General features: G+C 38.9%; 1 protein-coding gene across 4 annotated transcripts; it reads left to right on the top strand.

Annotated features, from left to right (window-relative positions):
• Positions 1 to 13,085: 13,085 nt before the first annotated feature.
• On the top strand, positions 13,086 to 21,825 carry LOC148849066 (protein BASIC PENTACYSTEINE6-like). 4 transcript variants are annotated; one of them, XM_088950141.1, is made up of 3 exons: positions 13,086 to 13,419; positions 19,683 to 19,794; positions 20,430 to 21,825. In XM_088950141.1, exons 2-3 carry the CDS (start codon positions 19,729 to 19,731, stop codon positions 21,351 to 21,353), a joined length of 990 nt encoding a protein of 329 aa, XP_088806267.1. In that variant the 5' UTR covers positions 13,086 to 13,419; positions 19,683 to 19,728; the 3' UTR covers positions 21,354 to 21,825. The 4 variants fall into 4 exon arrangements, with proteins under 4 accessions (XP_088806267.1, XP_088806266.1, XP_088806265.1 ...); XM_088950140.1 differs by having other exon boundaries at positions 19,678 to 19,794; XM_088950139.1 differs by having other exon boundaries at positions 13,088 to 13,419; positions 19,635 to 19,794.
• Positions 21,826 to 23,813: the final 1,988 nt, after the last annotated feature.

Below are 23,813 nucleotides of genomic sequence, written 5' to 3'. Positions count from 1 at the left end.
TGACGAAATTCAAAATCACGAGCAATCACATTTTATAGCAGACTCTGGTTCTGGTCTCGAAAACAAAGCTAAACTCTAATTGGCTGGTTTCAGGTCACACGGATCGCAATCTTTTCTAAGAACCGATCTTGACCGTCCATGTGGACATTTATCTAAACGTTATATTATTAGCTTTTAACTGCATGATAGATATCTGCATTGTCTTTCCCTTCTCATCCGAAGCAAACACAGAGATGACTTGACAAAGGGTTTCCATTTGTTCCTTCTAGAGTGTGTCATTCTGTGCTTCCTTCTCATCTTTTAGCCCAAATTTCTCAGTGTCTGGTTGGTTTCTCTCGATGTTGTTTTTACTGGAATAAAGAGGAGAAACCAAGGATTCTAATGAAACCTTAATGGGTTAAAATGGTTACCATTTGAGCATCATTTTGGGGCTTCAAATAAAACCAGATTGTTAACTAATAGTGGAGTCTAGGAAAGTAAGAGACGCCTGACGCCCATTGTTTTGTTGGTTTCTTCCTTGGTGGTTATACACTTATGGTATAGCCTATACAAGCATACTAACACAAGAAAACCAAACACAAAAAGAAACAGAAAAAAAGATACCGCACTTTCAGACTGTCATTCCAGGGACATTCTAAAGATAGAAGGGGTCAAACTAGAGTAGCACAACCAAAATATCTAGCAATTAAAAGTCTTAACAACATTTCTTGAATTAGAAAAGATAGAAATTGCAAATAAAATAAAAATTATTTTCAAATTATAGAAACTATAGGTATTGAAAAACAAAATCAGAAAATAAAAATTGTAAAAAAACATCAAAAATTATAGAAAAAACCTAGAAATTGCAAATAAATAACAAAAAATACAGGAAATTTTATAGATTGTAGAAAATAGAAAAATGTAAAAAAAAAAAGAAATTATAACAAAACACTAAAAATTAAAGAAAATTAAAAACAAGAAAATTAAAAACTGAAAAAGACCATTTTTCCTCTAACTCACCATTCAAGGGTAATTTGGTCACGAAATTTGTTATTTATGCTGATATGAACACCTCTATTAAGAAGCATTAATGGTGCACTAATGGAATGTGAGCTTTGGAAAATAAAAACTTACTGATACCGTGAGTTTTAGACATTTTGAAAAGTGGTTGTGAGTTTAAGAGAAATGTTGAAAACTCATGGTGAGTTTTAGATAATTTCACATAAATTAATAATTTCAATAATATAAAAGCACTTTTAAAATCTACCTAACAAAAATAGTGTCTTCATCTAGGTGATGGTAAGAACTTAAATCATTTTGGGTCAAATGGGTCGATCCATGTTGTCATGATTAAATAATAAAATGAAAAAAAAATAGAAATTAAAAAATTGGGATCATTTTTAACATGCATATTAAACAATAATAAGTATGATAAATAAGAAATATTTTTATTAATGATGGAAATGGAATGTAAATTTAAAACCAATTAGAAATAAAAATATTTTCATATTCTACTCATTAAATCCTATATTTAAGATATATTTTTCTCATCCTTAAATTCTTGTAGTTAAATCCACAATATTAATTTTAGTAGTATACAAATAAATATTTTGAAAACAAAACCATTTCCTTCTCACCCTGTGGTGGGCAAGCAATTCGACCACTTGGGGTCAAATGGATTAATAAATAATGTCATAATTAAATAATAAAAAATTAAAATAAATAACTATAAAATGTAATAAGTATTTATATTAATGATAAAAATGGAATTCTAAATTTAAAATCTACTTAGAAATGAAATGATGTCATAATCAAATAAAAAAAATTAATAATATAAAATACAAAGAATCACAGAAAAAAGATAAAGAAATTTTGGGCATATATTTATAAAAAATAAAATATTGGGTACATCACTAATATTATGTATTCATTATATTGAAGAAAAATAAGTTTTATGCATAAGAAATAATTTTATCAATGATGGAAATGTAATACAAAATTAAATGTCAACCTAAAAATCAAACTATTTTTCTCTCTAGATGGTGGTTTAGTGTATTGAGTCAAATGATACCACGGACAAACAAAAATTAAGTGCGATAAGTAAAAAATATTTTATATAATGTAAATGAAATATATAATTTGAAAGGAAAATTATAGTCAAAGTCAATTGTACATTTAAAATTAGGTTGCAGGTTGGTCTAAAAACCAACATAACTTTGACAACTAGCTCTACATTTCAAATTATAAAAAACCCCCTCCATGTCATCGGAGGCTTATATGGTTGTTGCCAATATCGAACTTTTAGTCCATGTTGGACACAACAAAAAGCCTATATCAAAAATAGGTTTTTAGTTTCTCTCCCACTCCATCTGTCTCGTGATCTCCTTCCCTTCTCTCTCACTTTCATAGTCATCTCTTGATCTCTTGCTCCCTCTATCTCTCCCACTCATTTAACTTTGGTCTATAACCAAATCAAAAGCTCTCTCTCTCTCTCTCTCAATCATTCTCCCTTAAATTGGTGTAATGATTTTTTAACCATACCAAGTTGGTCTCATGTTCTTTCATACAATATGATTAATACCATATAAGTGTGTAAGAAAATAAATAAAAAAAAAATGAAAGAGGGAGTGGAAGGGAAACTGTGGGAGAATGATCAAAATTAAGGAATAAAGAGAGATCAACTGAGAAAGAGAATGAGAGAAATTTAGGGAGAATGATAGGTATAAAGAGAGAGAGAGAGAGAAATGGAGAGAGAGAGAGAATAAGAGAATTTGATATAGAAAACATAAATATAGAAACCAAAAACTATTTTTATTTATTTTCAAATATCACAGTCGTTGAGAAAATAAAGATGATTGTGAGAGTGAGAGAGTGTGAGGGGAGATTGAGAGAGAGAGAGAAACTAAAAACCCTTTTTTATTTTTCCAATCACCCAACATTAAAAGGGCAATATTTTAATTTTAAATGTACAGCTGTTTCCGACTATATTTTTCCCTAATTTAAAACTAATCCAAAAGTAAAGCTATTTTCTTATCTAGATGTTGGATCAATGATCCAACTTTTCAAGGAAACCCATGATGTCATAATTGAATAATAAATATTTAAAAATGATAGAACACCAAAAATGAAAATGTACAAAATTTTGTTGAAAACATCTGAGAACATTTCTAATGTTATATATTCATCGTATTAAATAAAATAATTGTTAAAATAAAATTTATTTTTATTTATGACAAAAATGCAATACATAATTTAATAATAATAATAATAATTGTTATTTATTACAAGAATTTAAAGTTTATTTTTAATCATATTGTTACTTTTGTTAATTTTCAATTTCTATCTTTACTATGATATATCTAAAATTCAAATAATAAATATGAAGAAAAATTTCTCACGTGTAACGTGTGCTTAATTACTAGTATATATATATAAAACAAAAAATATAATATATATTACATATTATATAATATTATTATTAGTAGCAAATAGTGAAACGAATCGTCGTAAATGTGGCTTCAGGCTTGGCACGTACTCTACACGTCTTGAACAAAATCTAAGTGGACAAGCAAGAGCTCAGTTAGGATTCAGTGCGTTTGGACTCGAAAGGATTTTCTCTTCGAGTCCACTAACATTTTGACACATCATTTCATGCTTGACTGGCCATCACTTACCATTGGTTGGAGCTTAAATCAAAATTGATAAAAGATATAAAAGAAAACTACATTCTACAATTTGCGAAAAAGACTTGCAGAGCAGTCTCTGCAAAGCCTTGTGACTCAAACCTTCTCTCCCCCCAACCAATAACAACAACAAGCCTTATCAATGGCGTTCAAACTGCAACAAAACGACAACTGTAGATTTTAGCGATGATAACAATGGTATTAACAAAAAGTTACAAACATCAAAGTATTCAAAGGTGAATGAAACCCCAAAATATAGAAGGTAGAAACTGATAACAAAAAAGCTAATGAATCCGTTGATTTGTGTCCAAGAATTCTTTGTAAGACTGAAGATCCTAACTCTAACTCATTTTGGCAAGTCATCAACACTGACCAAGTTAATGAACTCAGTGATTTTTGTCCGAAAATCCCTAAAAGCACTTTTCCATATTAAAATCTAAAACCCAAGAATCCTTTGAAAATAGAAATTTTTTAGAGCCTATCATGAAAGAAAACCCTGTGCGTGACTGCTTGAATATATTTTTCTTGAAAAGATATTGATCCTGTGCAATCTGGCTACTCCTAGATGGCAATGAAGTGGCTTCCAGTAGACGGTGGAGGCGGCTGATCTGTAGGGAAAATCAGAGAACCCGGGGTATTTACCCGGCGAGGTCGCTCCGATGCTTAAGTTAGTACTTAGCGAGCTGATAGAAATTCAGAATGTGAGCTAGAAGGTAAAGATTATGCGTACCTTGGGCCTCGAGAGGGGGGCCTTTATATAATGGAGTATTTACGAGCTTTGCAGAGTAGTTCCAAGATTATCGTCATGATAGAGTTCATTTCCACGTTATCTGGAGATAATGTTATCAAGTTGATAAGGCTAATCACTTCCGCTCGAATCGAACGGGGAGATAGTGCTTAGTTGTCACAAGACGTGATCCCGTGGAATTCGGGGACCGTTATAGTGATTATCGGGATTATATTGAGGGTAGATCGGTGTACACGAGCTGGTGTCTACCTCGAACTGATGTTCTCGAGCTAAGAGTCGTATACCCCAAACTGAATTATAAACTCATGTCGTTACCTGATGCCGAGGTGCCCTTAGCTCGGGATGAGTACCGGGGTGCTCTTAGCTCGGGACGATTTCAGCTCAAAGGATCCCTAGCTCGGGGTACTGAAGTACTACTTTGAAGCGAGCTGGCTATGCTGAGTTGTCGCCCGTGTGGAGTCATGTACATGTGTCCCCTTATTATGAGGTCGGGCCAAATTCACCCTCCATCAATTGCCCCCATTCCCTAAGCCAGGGGTCTCAACCTGGTGTGGGGAGTTCATGACATGACGGGTGGATTTTGTTTGAAGTCTAGGTCATCCAGTCAGATAGTTCGTCGGTCGGACCAGTTCGCTGCTTGGCTCAATCAAGGGTAACCCGGGTTGCGTACGGTTTACGCGCGGACATCACGTGATCTATAGACTTCGTGGACACCAAAAAATGTGCTAAACTGATTTCAACCTCGGGGGTCATGCAGCTGGTTTTCTTGAGAGCCGCTGGATCGCCTCGATCTCGACCGTTGATTCTTGGACATAGCGGCTATAAATAGGGGGACCCGAGACATTTTTCCACACCATAAGTTCACTAGCCTTCACTCGGAGGTCGCGTTTAGACTCCTTAGCTCAAGTTTCCCGGTTCATTGTTTTCTCAGCTCGGTCGTTTCTTCTGGGTGAGTCCTTCTTAGCTTCTTTTTCAATTTAGTTCAGTTCGTAGTTATGTCGCAACTTAGTTTTGATAGTCTTTTGGATGAGCCTGAGGAAGGTACCTTGGCTCAGGTCGGTCCTCCCGAGGTGGAGTCTTCTTGGGAGGCACGAGAGGCCGTGAATAATCCAGCGTCTACTTCTCATCGAGGTCAGGCACCGGACAGGTTCGGTCCCTCGATGTTGATTGTGGATAAACTTAGGGCTTTGATAGGTCGATACCACCTCCCGGAAGAGTACACCTACAGTCTCCCCATAACTAACTTCCCTTGGGAGCATGATCGTAATCTTTGAATAGCAGCTCATGGCTGGTCTTCGCTTACCTTTGCACCCCTTGATCATAGAGGTCCTGAAGTTCTTCAACATCACTATAGACCAATTACACCTGAACTCAATTCGAAATGTAGTAGAGGCGATCTCTCTTTTTTATGAGTACTGTCTACCTCTCAACTTCGACATTTTTTCTTCTATTTTATCAATCAAGAGGAATTCTTCCTGCGTCCTTCCCGAGCATAGGCGAACCTATTACTTGTCTCCTCGCTCGGGCTATAAACTTTTACACGAGCTACCTAATAGGATCTCTCCCCGGAAGCGAAGTTATTTCGTAGTTCGTAATCCCACAGTGTGGCCTTTTCCTACCCATTGGAGGGCTGCCATTCAGAACTTCGGTGTTAGGCTGGACCTGAAGACAAGGGAGACGCTCCATTATTGGCAGAGCTCGGCTTCCACTATAAGGACTACCTAGCCAAAGATAAGCTCGTGCAAGTCGGCTTGAGTCCTGGTAGGCCATCTTTGGTTTAGAGTTATTTTTGACAGTTGGTATTTTATTCTTGTCGATGTTGCTAACACTAGGTTTTGTTGCAGCTCCCATGAATCTCAACGCGGACAAGCTTCTTGGGCGGATGAAAGGGAAGAAGAAGAAGAAGCGAGCTACTAAAAGAGCTCGTACTGAGTCCCTAGAGCTTGCCATCCTTGGGCCCGAACAGCCTTCTAGTGCGCCTTCGGTGATTGACTTGGAGTCGAAGAAGGTCCCACCTTATGCTCCCGAGACATCTTCGGGACTTGCCCCTACAACGACCGTCGCTTCTTCGGGGAGTGAAGGATCAGCTCGGAGTATCTTGGCTCTGCAATGTAGCCTGCAAAAGAGCAAAGGGGCTATGTATTCCGAGGAAGTGGTGAGCTGGGCTGAATTAATGCCTGCTCAGCTCGGAGCTCGGGCAGCTACCCATTGCATGGTGGTAAGTCTTGTTCTACTTTGATTTTTGTATTTGTAACTTCGCTGGTACTAATCTATGCTCTTGGCAGGTGAACACCGTCGTGCACACCTTGACCTACCAGTCTGAGCAGCATTTGAAGCGGGCTTTAGCTACTGAGAGTTCATCCCGCGAGACTCATACAAAGCTGAATTTAGCTCACGGCAAGATCCATCATCTGGAGAACAGTGTGCGAGCTCAAAAAGAGCTTATCGAGTCACTGATGTCGGAGAAGGCGGATTTGAAGCCCTAGGTGGAGAACCTTGAGGCCGACGTCAAGGAGCAAACTGAAATTCTTCTCTAGGCCGTAGAGGAAGCCAAAGTCAAGGTCATTGCGGATTATAAGAGCTCGGAGGAGTTTGAGGGAGAGCTAATCGGAGCAGATCAAAGGGCTACCGTAAAGGCTTCAAGCTCAGTAGGTGACTGACCAAGCACGAGTTCCCACAGCTTGATATGAGTGCCATCACTACTTCACGGATCACAAATGAGATGGCCCTTGAAGTTGCTGGAGACCCGGACTCCGAAGCGGAGAGCAATGATGGGCTACTTGACACTGAGGAGGCCGATGCTGCCGACAAGATCGGTTCCTCTGTTGAGACTTCGGGCAAGGGTGATGAGTGCGCCGAATAGTTTTTTGAACTTTGAGCCTGCGAGCTCGGCTTCTTTTTCTTCTCTCCCCCTTTTGTAACGATTTCTTTATAATGAAATACATTTTTGCTAAGTACTGTGCAATTAATCTTCTGACCATAGTGATTTTTCCCCAAACTATTGAGCTATCGAGCTAGATAACCGAAATGGGGGGTTCCTCACTTTGTCATTGCTCCGAACTGTCACCTAGTACTTTGGGGCAATTTTATGGTATACGCCGAGGTGAGCGACATAGTAGGGTATATGCCTGACTTGTCTGCACACGGGCTACTTAAAAGTATTTTGCTTATGCTGATGAGGCGACTAGGTCTTATATGGTGCCGAGGTCTTTCGTGAGCTCGGTGCTTTTAGCCCTTAGGCTAAGGGAGCGACTCATAGTCCACTCTCCTTTGGAGTTTGCCCATGCCGAGGAGGCGACTGGGTCTTATGTTGCCGAGGGCCTCTTGTTAGCTCGACGCTTTGGCCCTTAGGGTGGGGGAGTGACTCGCAGTCCAGTCCCTAGTTCGACAATTATAGTTAGTATTACCTTAGGTTATCTCATGTCTAGAATGGCCTTGATTTTTTGGGTGGTCTCATGTCTAGAATGGCCTTGATTTTATCGGGGTTGGCATCGATACCGCGTCGATTAACAATGTAACCCAGGAACTTACCCGAGGTGACACCAAAGACGCACTTATTAGGGTTTAACTTCATATTAAATTTGCACAAAACTTCGAAAACAAAATGCAAATCTTTTATTAAATCGTTTGAAAATTGAGTTTTGACAACCATGTCATCTACATAGCACTCTACTTTTATGCCGATCAACAACTCAAGCAATTGGTTTACAAGTCTTTGAAAAGTTGGCCTTGCATTTTCAGTTCGAAGGGCATGACCTTGTAACAGTGCAGGCCTAACTCGGTTACAAAGGCCATTTTTTCCTCATCGGTAGGGTCCATTCTGATCTGGTTGTAGCCCAAATAAGAATCCAAGAAGCTCAACAACTCGTGCCCTGAGGTCGCGTCCACCAAACGGTCGATCTTGGGAAGTGGGAAGTAGTCCTTTGGGTAAGCTCGATTCAGGTCGGTATAGTCAACGCACATGCGCCACTTACCGTTAGCCTTTTTTACCAGAACGGGGTTAGCCACCCAGCTCGGGTAATGGACCTCCCTGATGAAATCGGCTGCAAGGAGTTTCCCGACCTCCTCGTCAACTATTCTCTAGTGCTTTGGGGCTAAGTTGCATTTCTTTTGTTTAACAGGCCTAATTACAGGATCAGTGTGCAATTTGTGAGTGATTATGCTAGGGTCTATGCCGGACATTTTTGCCACGGACCATGCAAAAACATCTAAATTTTGAAGTAGAAAACTTATCAGTTGGGATCGCATAGGCTCCTCAATCGAAGCGCCGATCTAGAGAATCCTGGTGGGATCTTCCGCTGAAATGGATATGGAAGTCGTCTCTTCTATGGGTGAAGCTCGCTCCTCGTGGTGCTCTGTAGGTCGCTTCAACTCGAGGTCATTTGCAGCCTTGGCTTTCCCTTTGAGGGCGGCGACGTAGCATTTGCGAGACTCGAGTTGGTTACCTCGTGCTACCCCAACTCCGAAGTCCGTAGGGAACTTCATGGCCAAGTAATAGGTGGACACCACTGCAGGTAGAGCGTGGGTGATAGGCCAACCTATTATGGCATTGTATGGGGAGAGAGTGGTGACCACTAAGAAAGTGTGATTGAATCTCACTATGCTAGGCCATGTACCGACCTCCATAGGTACTGTAACTCTTCCTAGGGGCCAGACTTCCTCTCCGTTGAAACCTACCAATGGAGTATTTGCGAGCTTGATGTCGCTCTCCTGGAGTTGCATCTTGTCGAATACATCTTTGAAGAGAATGTTCGCCAAGCTATCGGAGTTGACTAGGATGCACTTCACCTCGAAGTCATTTATTCTCATCTTTATGACGAGCGCGTCATCGTGAGGGTACTAGACTCCGCGTGCGTCGTCTTCAGTGAAGAAAATTGGTTCTTCTATCCTCGACCGTTTCGGAGGATTCTGTTCTTCTTTTTCAATCTTGCGAGCTGATGTCTTTGCTGCGGCTGAGGTGCAACCTGCAACAATCGATCCGCCGATGATCATATGTATTATTCCATGAACCAGCCTCTCTTCAGGCAGTTGTCTCTACAGTTGCTCGTTTTGCCTACTGCTGGACTAGGGAGCATCTCTATTTTGCACCCCCTGCCGACCTGCCTAATTTTTATTATCATTTAGTACAATTTTTTTTCAAATATTCACGACGGATGAGTTCTTCTATCTCATCGTGGAGGTTTTTACAATTATCGGTGCTATGACCATGATCTCTATGAAAATAACAATATACATTTCTATTTCTAGTATTCGAGTCTCCTCTTAGCTGAGGTGGCCATTTCATGTAAGAAGCATCATTGACTGCCAGGAGGATTTCTGCTCGCTTCGCATTCAAGGGAATGTAATTCCTTTCAGCTTGGGGAGTTCGGGAAAGATGATATGGCTTTCATCCTCGAGCTGGCCCTTCCTTTTTCTTCTTGTTGTTCCCGTTAGTTGAGGCCTCACCTTCTCTTTTCCTCTTCTCTGGTGGATTCTCGCTCTTCTGGTTTATCTCTTCCTCTGTTCTGATGAACTGGTCAGCGAGCTTGAGGAATTCAGTTACATCTTTAGGCTTGTTGGCAACCACGTGCCACTTTAATTCTTTGTGTGTGATGCCTTTTTTAACTGTTGTGAGCCTCATTGCGGGGTCTAGGTCAGGTATCTGCAGGCATGCATCATTGAACCTTTTGATGTAGCTGCGGATAGATTCTCCTTCTCTTTGGACCATGCCAAAGAGGCTTTCCTGGGACCTTGGGCATCTCTTACTAATAATGAAATGTGAGGTAAAGATTTGCACGAACTATGCCCAACTTTTGATTGTCCCGGGCGCAAGGTTTCTGTACCATGTGCGAGCTACTCCCTTAAAAGTTGTGGATAAAGCAATGCACATGCAAGGTTCATCTGCTCCAGCTAAGTGCATTTGAGACTGCAAGGAGTCTACATAGTCGTTTGGATCGAACGACCCATCATATTTGTCTAAGAGAGGTACCTTGAAATCCTTTGACATTGGAGTGGCCAGGAGTTCGGAAGATAGGGGAGACGACGCAGTAAAAAGCGGAGTGGTCTTCACGGTCCCTGAGCTCTCCTCTTCTTTTCCCTTTGGCAGTTCGGTGGAGTTCTGGACTACTGCTTGGCGAGCTCTGCGGCGAGCTACTCCCTTAAAAGTTGTGGAGAAAGCAACGCACATGCAAGGTTCATCTACTCCGGCTAAGTGCATTTGAGACTGCAAGGAGTCTACATAGTCCTTTTGATCGAACGACCCATCATATTTGTCTAAGAGAGGTACCTTGAAATCCTTTGGCATTGGAGTGGCCAGGAGTTCAGAAGATAGAGGAGACGACACAGTAAAAAGCGGAGTGGTCTTCACGGTCCCTGAGCTCGCCTCTTCTTTTCCCTTTGGCAGTTCGGTGGAGTTCTGGACTACTGCTTGGCGAGCTCTGTGGCGTCGCCTTTGCTGCTTCCTTATCAGCTCTGCGTTGGTGCTGCTAGCCTCAGTACTATCAGGGATTGTTCTCACTAGCAACTGCTTGGACTGTTGATGACGGTTGCTGTGGACTAAAGGGTTTTGTCTGGAGTCCGTGACTAGAGTGCCAAACCGGTTTTCTGCGAGTGGAACTTCGAATTGTGAAGGCCGAGGTGAAACGAGCCTGGCGGGCCGAGTGTCTCCTGACCTATTTACTTGTTGCGAGGTGGGAGGAGTAATCTGTCTCTCTCTCTTGTCGCGAGATGAGACTTGACTCCCTTGAAGGTTCCGGATCTGGGAGGTCTCTCCCCGGCGAGGAGGGCGTTCGCTACGACGACAAGACTTAGTTCGCTGCGTAGCTGGATGCTGAGGTGGCAGCGACTGTTGGTTCTGAGGTAGTGGCGGAAACTGCTGCTGGTACTGCTGTTGATAAACATGGTGCAGTAACTGTTGCTGATACAATTAGAACTGTTGGACCTGTTGCATTTGAGCTTGCATAGCTCGCTTGTAGTGTACCAGATCTTCAAGTTGGTTCTGTCCGGCCACCGGGGGAACGAACGGTTCAACAAAGTTTGTACCTACCGTGGAGGGGAGAGGAGCATTCACTGGTGCCATGATCTGGGGCACGTTTAGAGTAGGAACCCCATCCCAGAAAGAGGTACGGTGAACTGACCGATGCATACTGTTGGGATCAGAGGTTGCTCCCCGGAGGTGTTCATATCAGCGCTGCGTCCGACATTGCTGGAAGAAGCCATGGAAACTTGAGTAAGAATGCTTGGTGGAAAGAGGCTTTTTGAAGCGTAATCCCATAGACGACGCCAATTGATCTTGCGCAATCTGGCTGCTCCTAGTTGGCAATGAAGTGGCTTCTAGTTGACGGTGGAGGCGGCGGATCTGCAAGAAAAATCAAAGAACCCGGGGGTATTTACTCGGCGAGGTCGCTCCAATGCTTAAGTCAATGAGCTGATAGAAATTCAGAATGTGAGTTAGATGGCAAAGATTATGCGTACCTTGGGGCCGGGAGGGGGGGCTTTATATAATGGAATCCTCGCAAGCTTTGCATAGTAGTTATGAGATTATCGTCATGATAGAGTTCGTTTCCGCGTTATCTGGAGATAACGTTATCAAGTTGATAAGGCTAATATCACTTCTGCCCGAATCGGACGGGGAGATAGTGCTTAGTTGTCACGAGACGTGATCCCTTGGAATTCGGGGACCGTTATAATGATTATCGGGATTATGTTGAGGGTAGATCGGTGTATACGAGCTTGTATCTACCTCGAACTAATGTTCTCGAGCTAAGAGTTGTATACCCCAAACTGAATTATACTCATGCCGCGACCTGATGCCGAGGTGCCCTTAGCTCGGGATGAGTATTGGGGTGCTCTTAGCTCGGGATGATTTCAGCTCGAAGGATCCCTAGCTCGGGGTAGTGAAGTACTACTTTGAAGCGAGCTGGTTATGCTAAGTTGTCGCCCATGTGGAGTCACGTACCTGTGTCCTTATATTATGAGGTCGGGCTAAATCACCCTCCATCAGATATCTTTAAAGAATTTGAGCTATTGTTTTTACTTTCAAAAGCTTAGTATGGAGGAAGAAAAAGATGTTTCGTGTCTTGCAAAACCAAAGCCAAAACCGGGTTTGTCTTCCCATTACTGGTTGGAGGAACAAGGCTTGAGTTGCGTTTGGATTGAGAATGTAAGGATTTGTCTTGCAAATCCAAAACCACAACCGTGAGGAAGGTTTTGTCTTCCGGTCAATGGTTGGGGGAGAAGGGTTCGAGTACGAGAACATGAGGGTTTCGAACTTTCTGTCAATATTTAATTAGGTTTCTTTACAAAAATTTTATATTTATCAATTTTTATTTAAAAATATTTTTATGAATCATAATCCGCAGCAAAACTTCAACCGGTCGCCGGTGATTACCGATCTAGCACCGAAAGACGACAAAATTTTAGTGGAATCGAAGAGAAAATCCCTTCGAGTCCAAACGCACTGAATCCGAACTGGCATGCGCTTTTGGTGACGTGGCACTGTTCGAGGCTGATCGTCTTTTTTCTATGAAAGTCAATGGGTGAGTCGTCATCGTCCTCATATCAGGCCTCTTTTGAACCGTTGGATTCTACATGTTTCCAATCTTCACACACCCGTAAATTGATCATTGCATTTCACGACACTCTTCATCAAACCAGACGCTCTCTAGTGGTTCCCCGACGAAAACCCAAGACAGTCGAATCTTCTCGGAGCAGACACCACAGTGGGATCATACCATAGATAAAAAGTGTACGGTAGATCGGCATTTCGCTACATTTTAACGTGGTAGTTGGAGGAATACAGAATCTAGGCCCTAAGCTCCCAAAATTTTAAACGCCCATGGGGCTCGTGACGTTAAGGCTACTTTAATAGAAGAAAACGAGGGAAACATTAGCAGGAGTAAAAGACGACAATACGGTAGAATAATAGAAAGAGACATATAAATAGCTTCCCCTCTTGAACTGTTTATTGGACTAGCGAGGATTCGATTGAAAAATCTTTGCAATTTTCTCCATCGCCTTCCATCGTCTGCAGTAAGTTTCTGTTTCTCTGCATCTCTTCCCTGTTAATGTTCCTTAAAGCGGATTCTTCGTCTTTTTTTCTGTTGTTTTTCGTTTAATGAAAAACCCTAGCATCGGCAGGCGTTTCTCTAATTGATTTCTAGGCTTCCAGTCAACCATTTCTTTGTTATCTCTGTTGTCTGGATCGGATTGATTTTAATATTTGATTGAGTAGAGCTCGTTTGCCTTGAACTCGATCTTTTTCACTTCCATATCTCCTCCCTTGAATTTTTGATTTTTTGGTAGGTTTCGTTTTTTTTCTGTTTTTTTTTTTGTCATTATCGAGAAATTTCCTTTTTGGAGCAATTCATTCCATGTTCGTATAATTTGATCTATATTGTTATACGACATTACAAGCTCTGATGTCTGATTGGTGTTTCTGAAATATGAGTTTTGTCTAGGAATTTAAATATGTCCGTGAACCCTAATTCTTGAGTTTTGGTATAGCGATTACTAGACTTTCATTCCAAGCATCCGGGAAGCATGCCTTCGAAGTTCAGTCATTGCTATAGCAGATGCCCCCGTGATTCCGGTTTCTCTGTACTTCTCTCAATTTGTTTTTTCACAACATAGTAGACAAAATGCCTATAGCTCATTGAAAGATGCCCAATACCGCGGGAGAAAAATTCTCTCTGTCTAGACCTGTTTTATTGCAACTGAGAACAACTTTTCTCGTTGGCATCCTGGAGAAAAAGCTTCTATATCATTATGTCCTTTATTGTGTTAAAGTTTCTTGTTCATGTTCTTCTTCGGTGTTGATTCTCCTCATCCTACTGATCTTTCACCAAAGTAAACTGCACGAGAATAGGGAGGCATTAATCTACGCCTTTCAATGTGAATGATGTCAATATACAATTATGTCATATATCTGAATTTCTTAAAGTTATCTGATGGATACCCCCAAACATTTGTCTTTTCTTGTGTCTTCACCTCTGTTTCCAGAAAAGGAATCATTTCAATAGGCTACTATATAAGAATGTGTCTGGTATGGAACATACTGGCTAGAGTGCTAGACTGGCTTTTGCCATTTTGTGCCAGTAGGGATCACTGATCACTGAAGGATTGACTGCAAGTTGGCAACTGAATATTTTAAAATGGGGACTTCTGCCTGTAGTTTATGGTTTGAACTTAGAACCTTCAAAAGGAAGTGATGGTGCCATTTACTACTGCAACAAGGGGTCATTTTCTGCATTATGTTATGCAACTTTAATTTAGTTTAGTTGATTTGATACTAATACATTGTTTCAAGGAAAACTTAAGTTCAAGAATACCAGTACTTACAAAAAGAAAAAGAAGTAAAGAAAGAGTATCAATACATAGATCTGAGATGATAAAGCATCAGTAGCAACTTGGGGAACATTCTTTGTTGCTCTTCGCCTCTTCCTTCATAAGTCATATGGGCTACTTGACTGGTTTCCCATATGCTTCTTCAGGATGTCATGTCATTTCTGTTTTCCATGTCCTTATTGAAAAAATAGCCTGTTTTCCACGCACAATATATTTTTTGATTGATAATTGATTATGAAGCTGTCTTAGAGATTTCAGGAAGGGTTATTTGGGTGAGAAAGGCTTGAAATCTAAAGGTGCAAATAAGATCAATTTTCATCAGAACAAGATATTGAAAATTAGAATTATTTGCTATTCTATGTAGTGCCATCCTTGATCCTTCTTTTTTCTATTTCTTCTGGAGGACATCTTGAGCATTTCAGAGATTTTTTTTTTGGATAAATAACATTTCAGAGAATGTTAAGGAATAAAGAAAGACTAACCATGTTAGCATATTGACAATGGATGAAAAATATAGCATCCTCTAAGTTAGAAAGTTAGAAGTGTTTTAGAAGTCTGTTATTTCATGTTACTTGACTGGATTTCGCAACCATCTTCTGAGTTTTAGGAGTTTCATGGAAAAAAGAAAATGAAAATTCTGGTGCATGGATAGTAGAAAAGTACTTCATTACTCAAAGTGGTCATGGGCAGCCACTAGCGCTGTTGGTATTTCTTTCCATTTTCTGGTTAGAAGTCTTCTCTTTTCATTATAACTTTTTATCTTGTTACTGATAAAAAAGCTAGTTGAAATGTGGGAAACAAATGAATATATAATGATTGGTTTCCTTATTGTGTTTGAAAACAAAGTAATGGATATCTTGCCTACAGAAGATTGGCCTTCATATTACCAATTCAATATAAAGGGTTTGTTGTGTCTATTTCCATGAACAAAATAAAGGGTTGGGATGAAGGCTTTTCATTGGGTCAATTGTGGTGGTGCTTCCAGAGATGCCATATTGGACTGAGTTGTGTATGGAGACAATTAATTGCTATATAGGCAGTGAGCATCAAAGGGACTCTTCGACATAGTGTTTTAAAAACTGACCTGGAGGTCTGCCTAGTTTCCTGTCCAGGTGATGGGTCACTGGCTTGAGCGTCTGGGCTGAACAGATCAATCCATTAAAAACAACAATAGCCCTTAGATCAGAATATTATGTTAGTTAGGTTTCATTTATTTATTATCTTTAGACAGAAAGAAAGGCTGAAGAAGAACAAGAATACCATTACTGCTGTGACCTCTCTCTCTCTCTCCATCATTGCTCGGGATAGTTGGATCCCATCTGCCCACTCTCTTTCCTCCATCTCCCTCTCTCATCCAAAAGTAATTAAGATGGGATATATATATATATATATATATATATATATATATTTTGAAAGTATTGATATTCAACAAATCCAAATTTAATATATTATAATTTATAAATCTTAGATATATAAATAAAGTACTGAATTGATTTGAAAGTGGATAACCCATGGCCTGTTGTCTAGGTTGATGGTTCAATAACCTGGGTCACTAGGTCTTTGACTTGGTGAGGGTTAATCCGAACTGGCATTATGACTGGGTGATGGGTTTGAATAGTTTGAATGGCCAGGTCCATGACAAGTTGAAAACACTTCTTGGACCTTTACACACTTGAGGGGAACTGCTTGCATCAGGATATTGCTATAAGGATGTCATAATTGAGTGAACAGAATAAGTGAAGTTTGTTACCTGCGTGGATTATAAATCAGAATGTAGAATGTAGCTCTTCCAAAAATGTTTCTATGTGGTTTTATCTTCTTGGAGTTTTTTGTGTCAGTTACATGCAACGATGTAGATAAATTACTTGTGGAGCAATAGGAAGTTGAGAACTCATAGATATCTATTCTCTTGACTTATAAAAAGATGAACTTCTGTTTCCTATCAATCTTTTGAGATTGTCCATAATGCTTCCTCTCCATCCCATGCTTGGTATTTGTGTGTTAAATGTTTATGCATTAGTTCTTCTTCCGCTCCATCCCATGTTTATGCATTAGTTCTTCTTCCTATCAATCTTTTGAGATTGTCCATAAACTATGGAATTGTACAATCTTTTGAGTTTGTTACCTGCGTGGGTTATAAACTTCATGAAGCTTTTAAATAATGACTTACAATATGTCCAACAAAGACCAATTTCTCTGGTAATTCTTTTCTAGGAATGTAATATTGTACAATTCCATAGTGCAAACTATGCCAATAAGGACACCGAATTTTATATATTAGTGGTAATGATAATATTGATTTACATGATAAAGTATTAAAAAGATTTCAGAATTTATAACTTAAAGTAATTAGTAGCAAGTGTTTCTGATGAGAGTATAGATGCTTAGAGCACAACTGTTGAAGATTTTAGTTCATTCTTACTTTTTAAGCCACAATATGATGGTGGGTAACACATAGCATAGGACATGAATGGAAGCAAAAAAGTGGATGGTCTATGATAAGATACAAAGAGTGGAATCTGTACATTTTTTAATCAAAATTCTGTCACTTTTCTGAGGGGCGAAATTTGATGTGCCTAGAAGTATCTAAACATGTTAATATTGGTGATTTTTATAAGACTATTTACTTATATAATAAGTGCAAATTCATGCAATTTGGCTATGATTTGTATAAGTATGGTCAAGATGCAAGTCTGGCGCAAATTAATTTAGGGGCTTCAAGATCATTCACACTAAAAAAACTAGTTCTAAAAATTATTTGTTTTTGTACTTGAGAACTGTACTTAGGTACTTTTAGATTAGATTTCCCTTGGAGTTTGAATTCTTAAAGATATATGCGTATAAATATATTTTTCAGTTGTCAAAATAGGAGTTGTTCAGGAATTGGGAAGCGAATAGTTGTATTTAATTCTAAGTTTGAGTTTCTGGGTGTTCAAAGAATGCTTGGTATCTTACTAGTGGTGGGCAAATGGTAAATATGTCAGCACATGAAACAAGTTGGTTTTTGAAAATTGAATAAAGCTTTAGCTTGTGTTAGTTTTCTTTGGTTGTGATTCTAAAGAATTCTATTATTTGGTGTTGCTCCATTCAAGGTCTCATACTGAGTTTAGTGTGACTTCATATTTGGCTCAGGAAGAGAAGTATGACTTTGACTTAGGAAGACACTGACAGTCTGACTCCTCTAATTTTCCATCTCTTGTTTATTGTTTTGAGTTCATAATTTTTCTCAATTGTTTATATTTGCATTTCAGTTCTGACCAGTTTTTTCTTCATGAACTTGTTAAAACCTATTCACCATACTTGTGATACTTCATCAGCCTAAAGTCTGTGTTTGTTTGAGGGAACGGCTACTGTGAGATAAAGAAATAATTGCAGGAAGATTCAAATAGAAATTAGAGAAGAATGAGATGAGTTACACTGTTATAGAAAAATAATCAGAGATTATATCATAGAATTGTTGCGGCAATAAAGAAGAGAAAAGCAATAGAGTTTAAGTGAGACTAGAAGAAGAGAAAAAAACACAAGGAAGAGGGTAGAGGTAACTGGATGGCACAAGCTCCCATACAATTAATAGAAACGTAATTTTTGGTCATCAAATTAGCTCTAAATTTTCTACCTACAATGTCTCGAGCTTGGATCTCCCATTTCATACTCAAAATTAGACTAAGAAGCTAACCAGAAATGATTTTTAATGCAGTAGAAGATGGGTAAACCCATATACCCATTAGGACATTCCAATATGGATTTGGACTCCCAAAACAACTTCAGCTGCTGACTAATAATCCTACTAAATCTATATAGAGTAAAAAAGCATCTCCATGATAGACCTCAGTTGTGGTGCTAAAAGGCTCATTAGAGATCCATAGGATTCAAGACCAAAAATTGCTTTTAACTAATACTAAATAGTTTGGGTTCAAGAGGGAATTTCCATAATCACTACTTTTCAAGGGTTTTTTTTTTTGATGAATTACTTTTCAAGGGGTTATTCACAACCTTAGACAAAATTTAATGCTTATTAGCATTTTCCCTCTATTTAAAAGATGCATTTTTTTTTCTGTTTATTAAGATGATTGCTTTTCCTTTTATTTATCTCCAGTGCAGTTGCATAAATGGGATATAGATAACCTGAAGGCATATTTTATCACATGATGGATTGGTGTGGTATCATAGTTCTGGTAATAATTGGTAATAATTGCATTCTGAATTGAATATGTTTTGCTGCCAAACAAATTCTTACTAGTTTGATAACCGCTGGTTAATTCCTGCATATTAATCAAGAAGGGGTCTAGAGTGGCCATTTGGGTTTAAGTTGCAACTGAGATGGATTCCAAGGACCACAATGAGATTGTGGATGGTCTGGCTAGGTCAGGGGTTAACAGTGTAAACGCACAGTGGGCTAGCATGACCATAGATAATTGTGTATTCTGTAATCTTTGTGCTGCGTTGGTTGGACTGTCATCCTTTTGTTTTGATGCCCCTCCACGTTTTTTATGTAATATTTTTCCCTGTTTAATCTTTATTAATAAAATTTTGTTATAGATAAAAAAATATTTGAGGATTTCTACTTTTTGGCAGCTTGGAATTCTTCATAAGAAGGGGCAAACTTTCTCAGTCGTGCTCGTGTTATGCCATTTTCCCCTTTTTATTTCTTTTAGCTTCCGGCCTAGTATGTCTGTCTATTGGATACAAGTATACAACGGTTAACTGAATAGTGATGTCTCTGAGACCCATTGTTCATCTAATTCTGGGCAAAGTATGTGTTGATTGTGTTCAAGTTCTGTTCTTGTAATTATACTGTTTCCTGAAAAATAAAAATAAAAAAGTTATCCTGATTTAAATTATCTTTACTCAGAAAATGAAATTTCATTGCCCTATGTTAATTTTAGATGGTGGGCTTCCAGATTGGAGATCTGTCTTTTTGAATATACTCGATGTTAATCCTAGGGCAGACACCAGAAATTAGTCACTGCCATTACTCCTGAAAGTGGATGCAACATGGACGATGGTAGCCAACGTGAAAATGGGAGACACAAAGATCAGTACAAGACAGTTCACAGTCAGGTATCAAGCTATGAAAAATCTTTGTAGATGACGTTTAATCTATGGTTAAGTTGGATTCTTATTATAGTTCTTAATTTGGGGCCAATTTGAAAAAAAAAAAAAACATTGCACTGGAAGTTTCTAAGCCATCTATATCTATATTTGTAGAGGAAAGGGGAGGTCAAGAGTCGTCTCACTTCAATGTTCTCATGGTCCTTATATCCTTCCATTTCTCACAGATGTGGTTATTTATTTTTAAATTAAATTATTAAAAATATAAGAAGTTAAAATAAAATTCTTTTAGGTTTTAATTATCTCTAATAAAACCCATCATTACCTTCCTCGATAAGATCATTCTTAAATAGTGTTTGGAACATCTCCTTTAACCCATTAGATTCCTCCTTTCCTCTTTAAGTCTCTCATCCCTTTTTGGCTCTATCTAATAAAGTAGAGGCATATAAGTTAGATGGATCGGATTAGGTTAACGACCAAACCAAGACTAACCCTAACCCTAAATATGAAACCTAGACTGGAGCCAAAACCCAAAGTTGCCAACCCAAACCTAACCGAATTTCAATTGAACCTCATGGGCTTACTTGCTAGTTTCTTACCATATGCAACTGTTGATAATCTTTCCTGTTATGTGATTATTACAGTGGATGATTCCCCAACATCAGATGAAGCAGGTGATGGCCCTCATGGCTGAGAGGGATGCTGCAATTCAAGAAAGGAATGTGGCCCTAGCAGAGAAAAAGGCAGCATTGGCAGAACGAGACATGGCATTCCTACAGCGAGATGCTGCCATTGCTGAGCGGAACAATGCCTTAATGGAAAGGGACAATGCCATTGCAGCCCTAGAGTACCGGGAAAATGCCTTGAGTGGTAGTGGTGTACCAACATGCCCACCTGGATGTGGAGTCCCGCGTGGGACAAAGCATGTACACCATCCAACCCATTTGGCAGAAGCTCCTTACCATGCGAGGGATATGCACATAACTGAAGCCTACCCTTTATCATCATCTCCTGCTGAGGCTCACAAGCCTCGGAGAGCTAAGCGAACCAAGAAAGAGAGCAAGGCAGTGCCACTTAAGAGGTCCCAACAACCCTCAAGCAAGGGTAAGAAAGGGGGAGAGGACTTGAACAAACTGGTTACTGTGGCCAAGTTACATGACTGGAGGAGTGGACAGGACGCAAATGGAAGTGGTGAAGAATTGAAAAAGCAGCTGGCAGTGTCAAAGCCCGACTGGAAGGGCCAAGACCTTGGCTTGAACCAGGTAAACTTTGATGAATCAACCATGCCGGTCCCAGTTTGTTCATGCACGGGGGTCCTCCAGCAGTGCTATAAGTGGGGGAATGGGGGATGGCAGTCTGCCTGCTGCACCACCACCTTGTCATCGTATCCACTGCCCGTGATGCCAAACAAGCGTCATGCCCGCATTGGTGGTAGAAAGATGAGTGGTAGTGCATTTACTAAATTGCTTAGCCGGCTGGCTGCACAAGGCCATGATCTTTCTACTCCAGTTGATCTCAAGGACCACTGGGCCAAACATGGGACAAATCGGTACGTAACCATCAAATAGTTGGCAAACAGATTAAGCCTTTTTTTTTTGACCGGGGAAAATGAAAATATGGAGCATATACAAGAGCTTAATTATTTATAATGTCCATAGATCAAACTAGGGTAGATGAATCTGGCGGACATTCTCTTCCTTGGCACACACTCTCTCCCCCCTCTCTCTGTTTGTGTGTGCGCGTTTCAATTTCAAGTTGGGAAAACATGGTCACTCAAAAGTAGCCAGTAGCCTGCCTTGTTTCTACTTGTTCTTAAAAACGCATCAGAACCCGTGGAAGAAGATGCACATGTAAATGAAAAGGACGAGTGAATATGTACAAATATAATAGTTCTTATTAGCTTTTACGAACTCACAGTTGCCTTTTTCCCTTTTGAGTTCCTAAAGTGAGTGAATATTTGGGTTGCCAGACACTGCTCAATGTGGTATCCGATATTCCGATTGTTCAAATTTTAATTTGATGGAAACACTTAAAAGTGCATATACTTGTGTTCTTTTTGGTCATAAATTTTATTAAGTTAAACAATTGACTAGTTTTATTCATGAGAAATTTTGGTTGATAAATTTTTCGGATAAGTATGGACAGGCTCAATGCAGATTTCTGAATTTCACTGCAGGTCTATAAACTTTCAAAATGTCAAAAACCCCCTACTTTATACACCAATGCTCGCCTGTGAATTGGCATCAATTCTAAGCTGGCATCCACCTCAACTATACTTTGGGCCTAAAATTTCTTATCCTGGGATGAATTGTCACTCTAAATTTTTTCTCAATTGTGGAAGTTATTTAAAGATTAATTAACTTTTGCTCTCTTTACCAAAAAATGAACATGCCATAAAGAAATTTGTCACAAAACCATATCAAACCCAGCCCACAATGCTTGCATTGCAAGGAGCTATTTTGTTTCAAGGCTGGAGGAGGCGGTTTCTTCCTTGGATGTTTATAAAAAGTTGAGAAAGCTAACCAAAAAGTATTTATGCAAAAAGTCACTTCTGTATTTTAGAAAACTATGATAAATTTCAATTTGGCAGAACTAGACTGTAGAAAATATTTTCAAGTAAAAGAAGAAAAAAAGTCACTGTAACACAAAAATGAAAAAAATCAAGATAAGCTATTCGGAGCAAGAGTCCATGCTAGGCAAGTCTGCATCAGGATTCTCACGGAGCCTTTGAATATGTGCTCTTAACCTATCAATTCGACACTTGAAAGTCTAAACAATCTTATCAAGTCGCTGACAAAGCCATCAGGAATGCGCTCGTCATAATTAACATCCTCTGCGCCAACACCATAAACTTCCTTGAGCATATTATCATTGCATCCTAGGCTGCAAGCTCTTCCGATTCCCTTAGCAATGATTCAGAGATCAAAAAGAAAAAAAAAAAATTTCTCCTACAAACATTTACAGTAACTACAGCCTCGAAGCCATAATCGTGGTGTTGGGGAATTCACACGAATGGTCTAGACGAGCAATCATACTATTTAAAACACGTTTGTAAGGGATGGTATAAATGATGCAAGATTAGGGGTCCATTCAACAATGTCAAATTGACCAAATCGACCAACTCGGCCCGACCCAATCTGATTTGGCCAGTTTCAACATTGGTCGGTTTCGGGGTTGTAAAGATGGGTAAACCGATAATTCGGGGTTGTAAAGATGGGTAAATTAAACCAAACCAAGTTATTTAACTAGATTATCTCTATCCTACTTCTTCCTACTTACTTACTAACTTAGTTACTTATTTTTAGCATTAATTTTTTAGTTACTTACTAACTTAGTTATCTATTCTTTATAATTTTTATGATTGGCATTAATGGCAAGCATTGCAAGACAAGCAAAATCCCTAATCCCTACACTTTTAGAAAGATTGGCTTCTTGCATTTTTTGAAAGATTAAAAGAGTTCTCTACTCTCTAAACATTGCAAGTCCTAGTCTTTTTCTAAATTTCATTATTCTTTGACTCTTTCTTTCCTGGTTCGTCTCCTCAAGGCTCAAACATTCTCAAAATTTTCAAATTTCAACATCACTCATTCACTTGGTTCTTCCATCTTCTCAAATCTCAACTCTCAAATTTCAATTTCTCAAGACTCAAGCATCACATTCACAAGTTAGTATTTTTTATTTAATATTTTTAAAATTTAATGCATCTTAAAAGTTGATATATTTTATTTGTGTTTTGTTTAAGCTTTGAAAAGAAAATCAGGTTATTTATGATATATCTGCACCAAAAACTTCAGTTTTATATGAAAAACCTAATCTATTTAAATATATATTTCGATTTTAATTTAAATATATATTTTATATTTAAAACGGTTAAATATAAATATTTCAATTTTGCATAAAAACCAAAATATTTGAAAAAATATATCTATAAAATATATATTCTGAAATATATCAGATATATATTTCCAGAAAATATATATTCTGATATATTTGTATATATATTTTGGTTTCAAATATATATTTTTGTT

This window comes from Nelumbo lutea, chromosome 6 (genome assembly GCF_056320005.1).
Source record: "Nelumbo lutea isolate HS-2025 chromosome 6, American lotus-T2T, whole genome shotgun sequence".
Taxonomy (NCBI): domain Eukaryota; kingdom Viridiplantae; phylum Streptophyta; class Magnoliopsida; order Proteales; family Nelumbonaceae; genus Nelumbo; species Nelumbo lutea.
Note: the sequence above shows the minus strand (reverse complement) of the source record. Positions and strands in the feature narration are given on the sequence as shown.

Bases quoted from the DNA above. Each gene is read 5' to 3' on its own strand.
- LOC148849066 (XM_088950141.1), top strand. From the start codon at position 19,729: ATGGACGATGGTAGCCAACGTGAAAATGGGAGACACAAAGATCAGTAC. The intron at 19,795-20,429 runs GTATCAAGCTAT...TGATTATTACAG, and splicing joins ACAAGACAGTTCACAGTCAG to TGGATGATTCCCCAACATCA.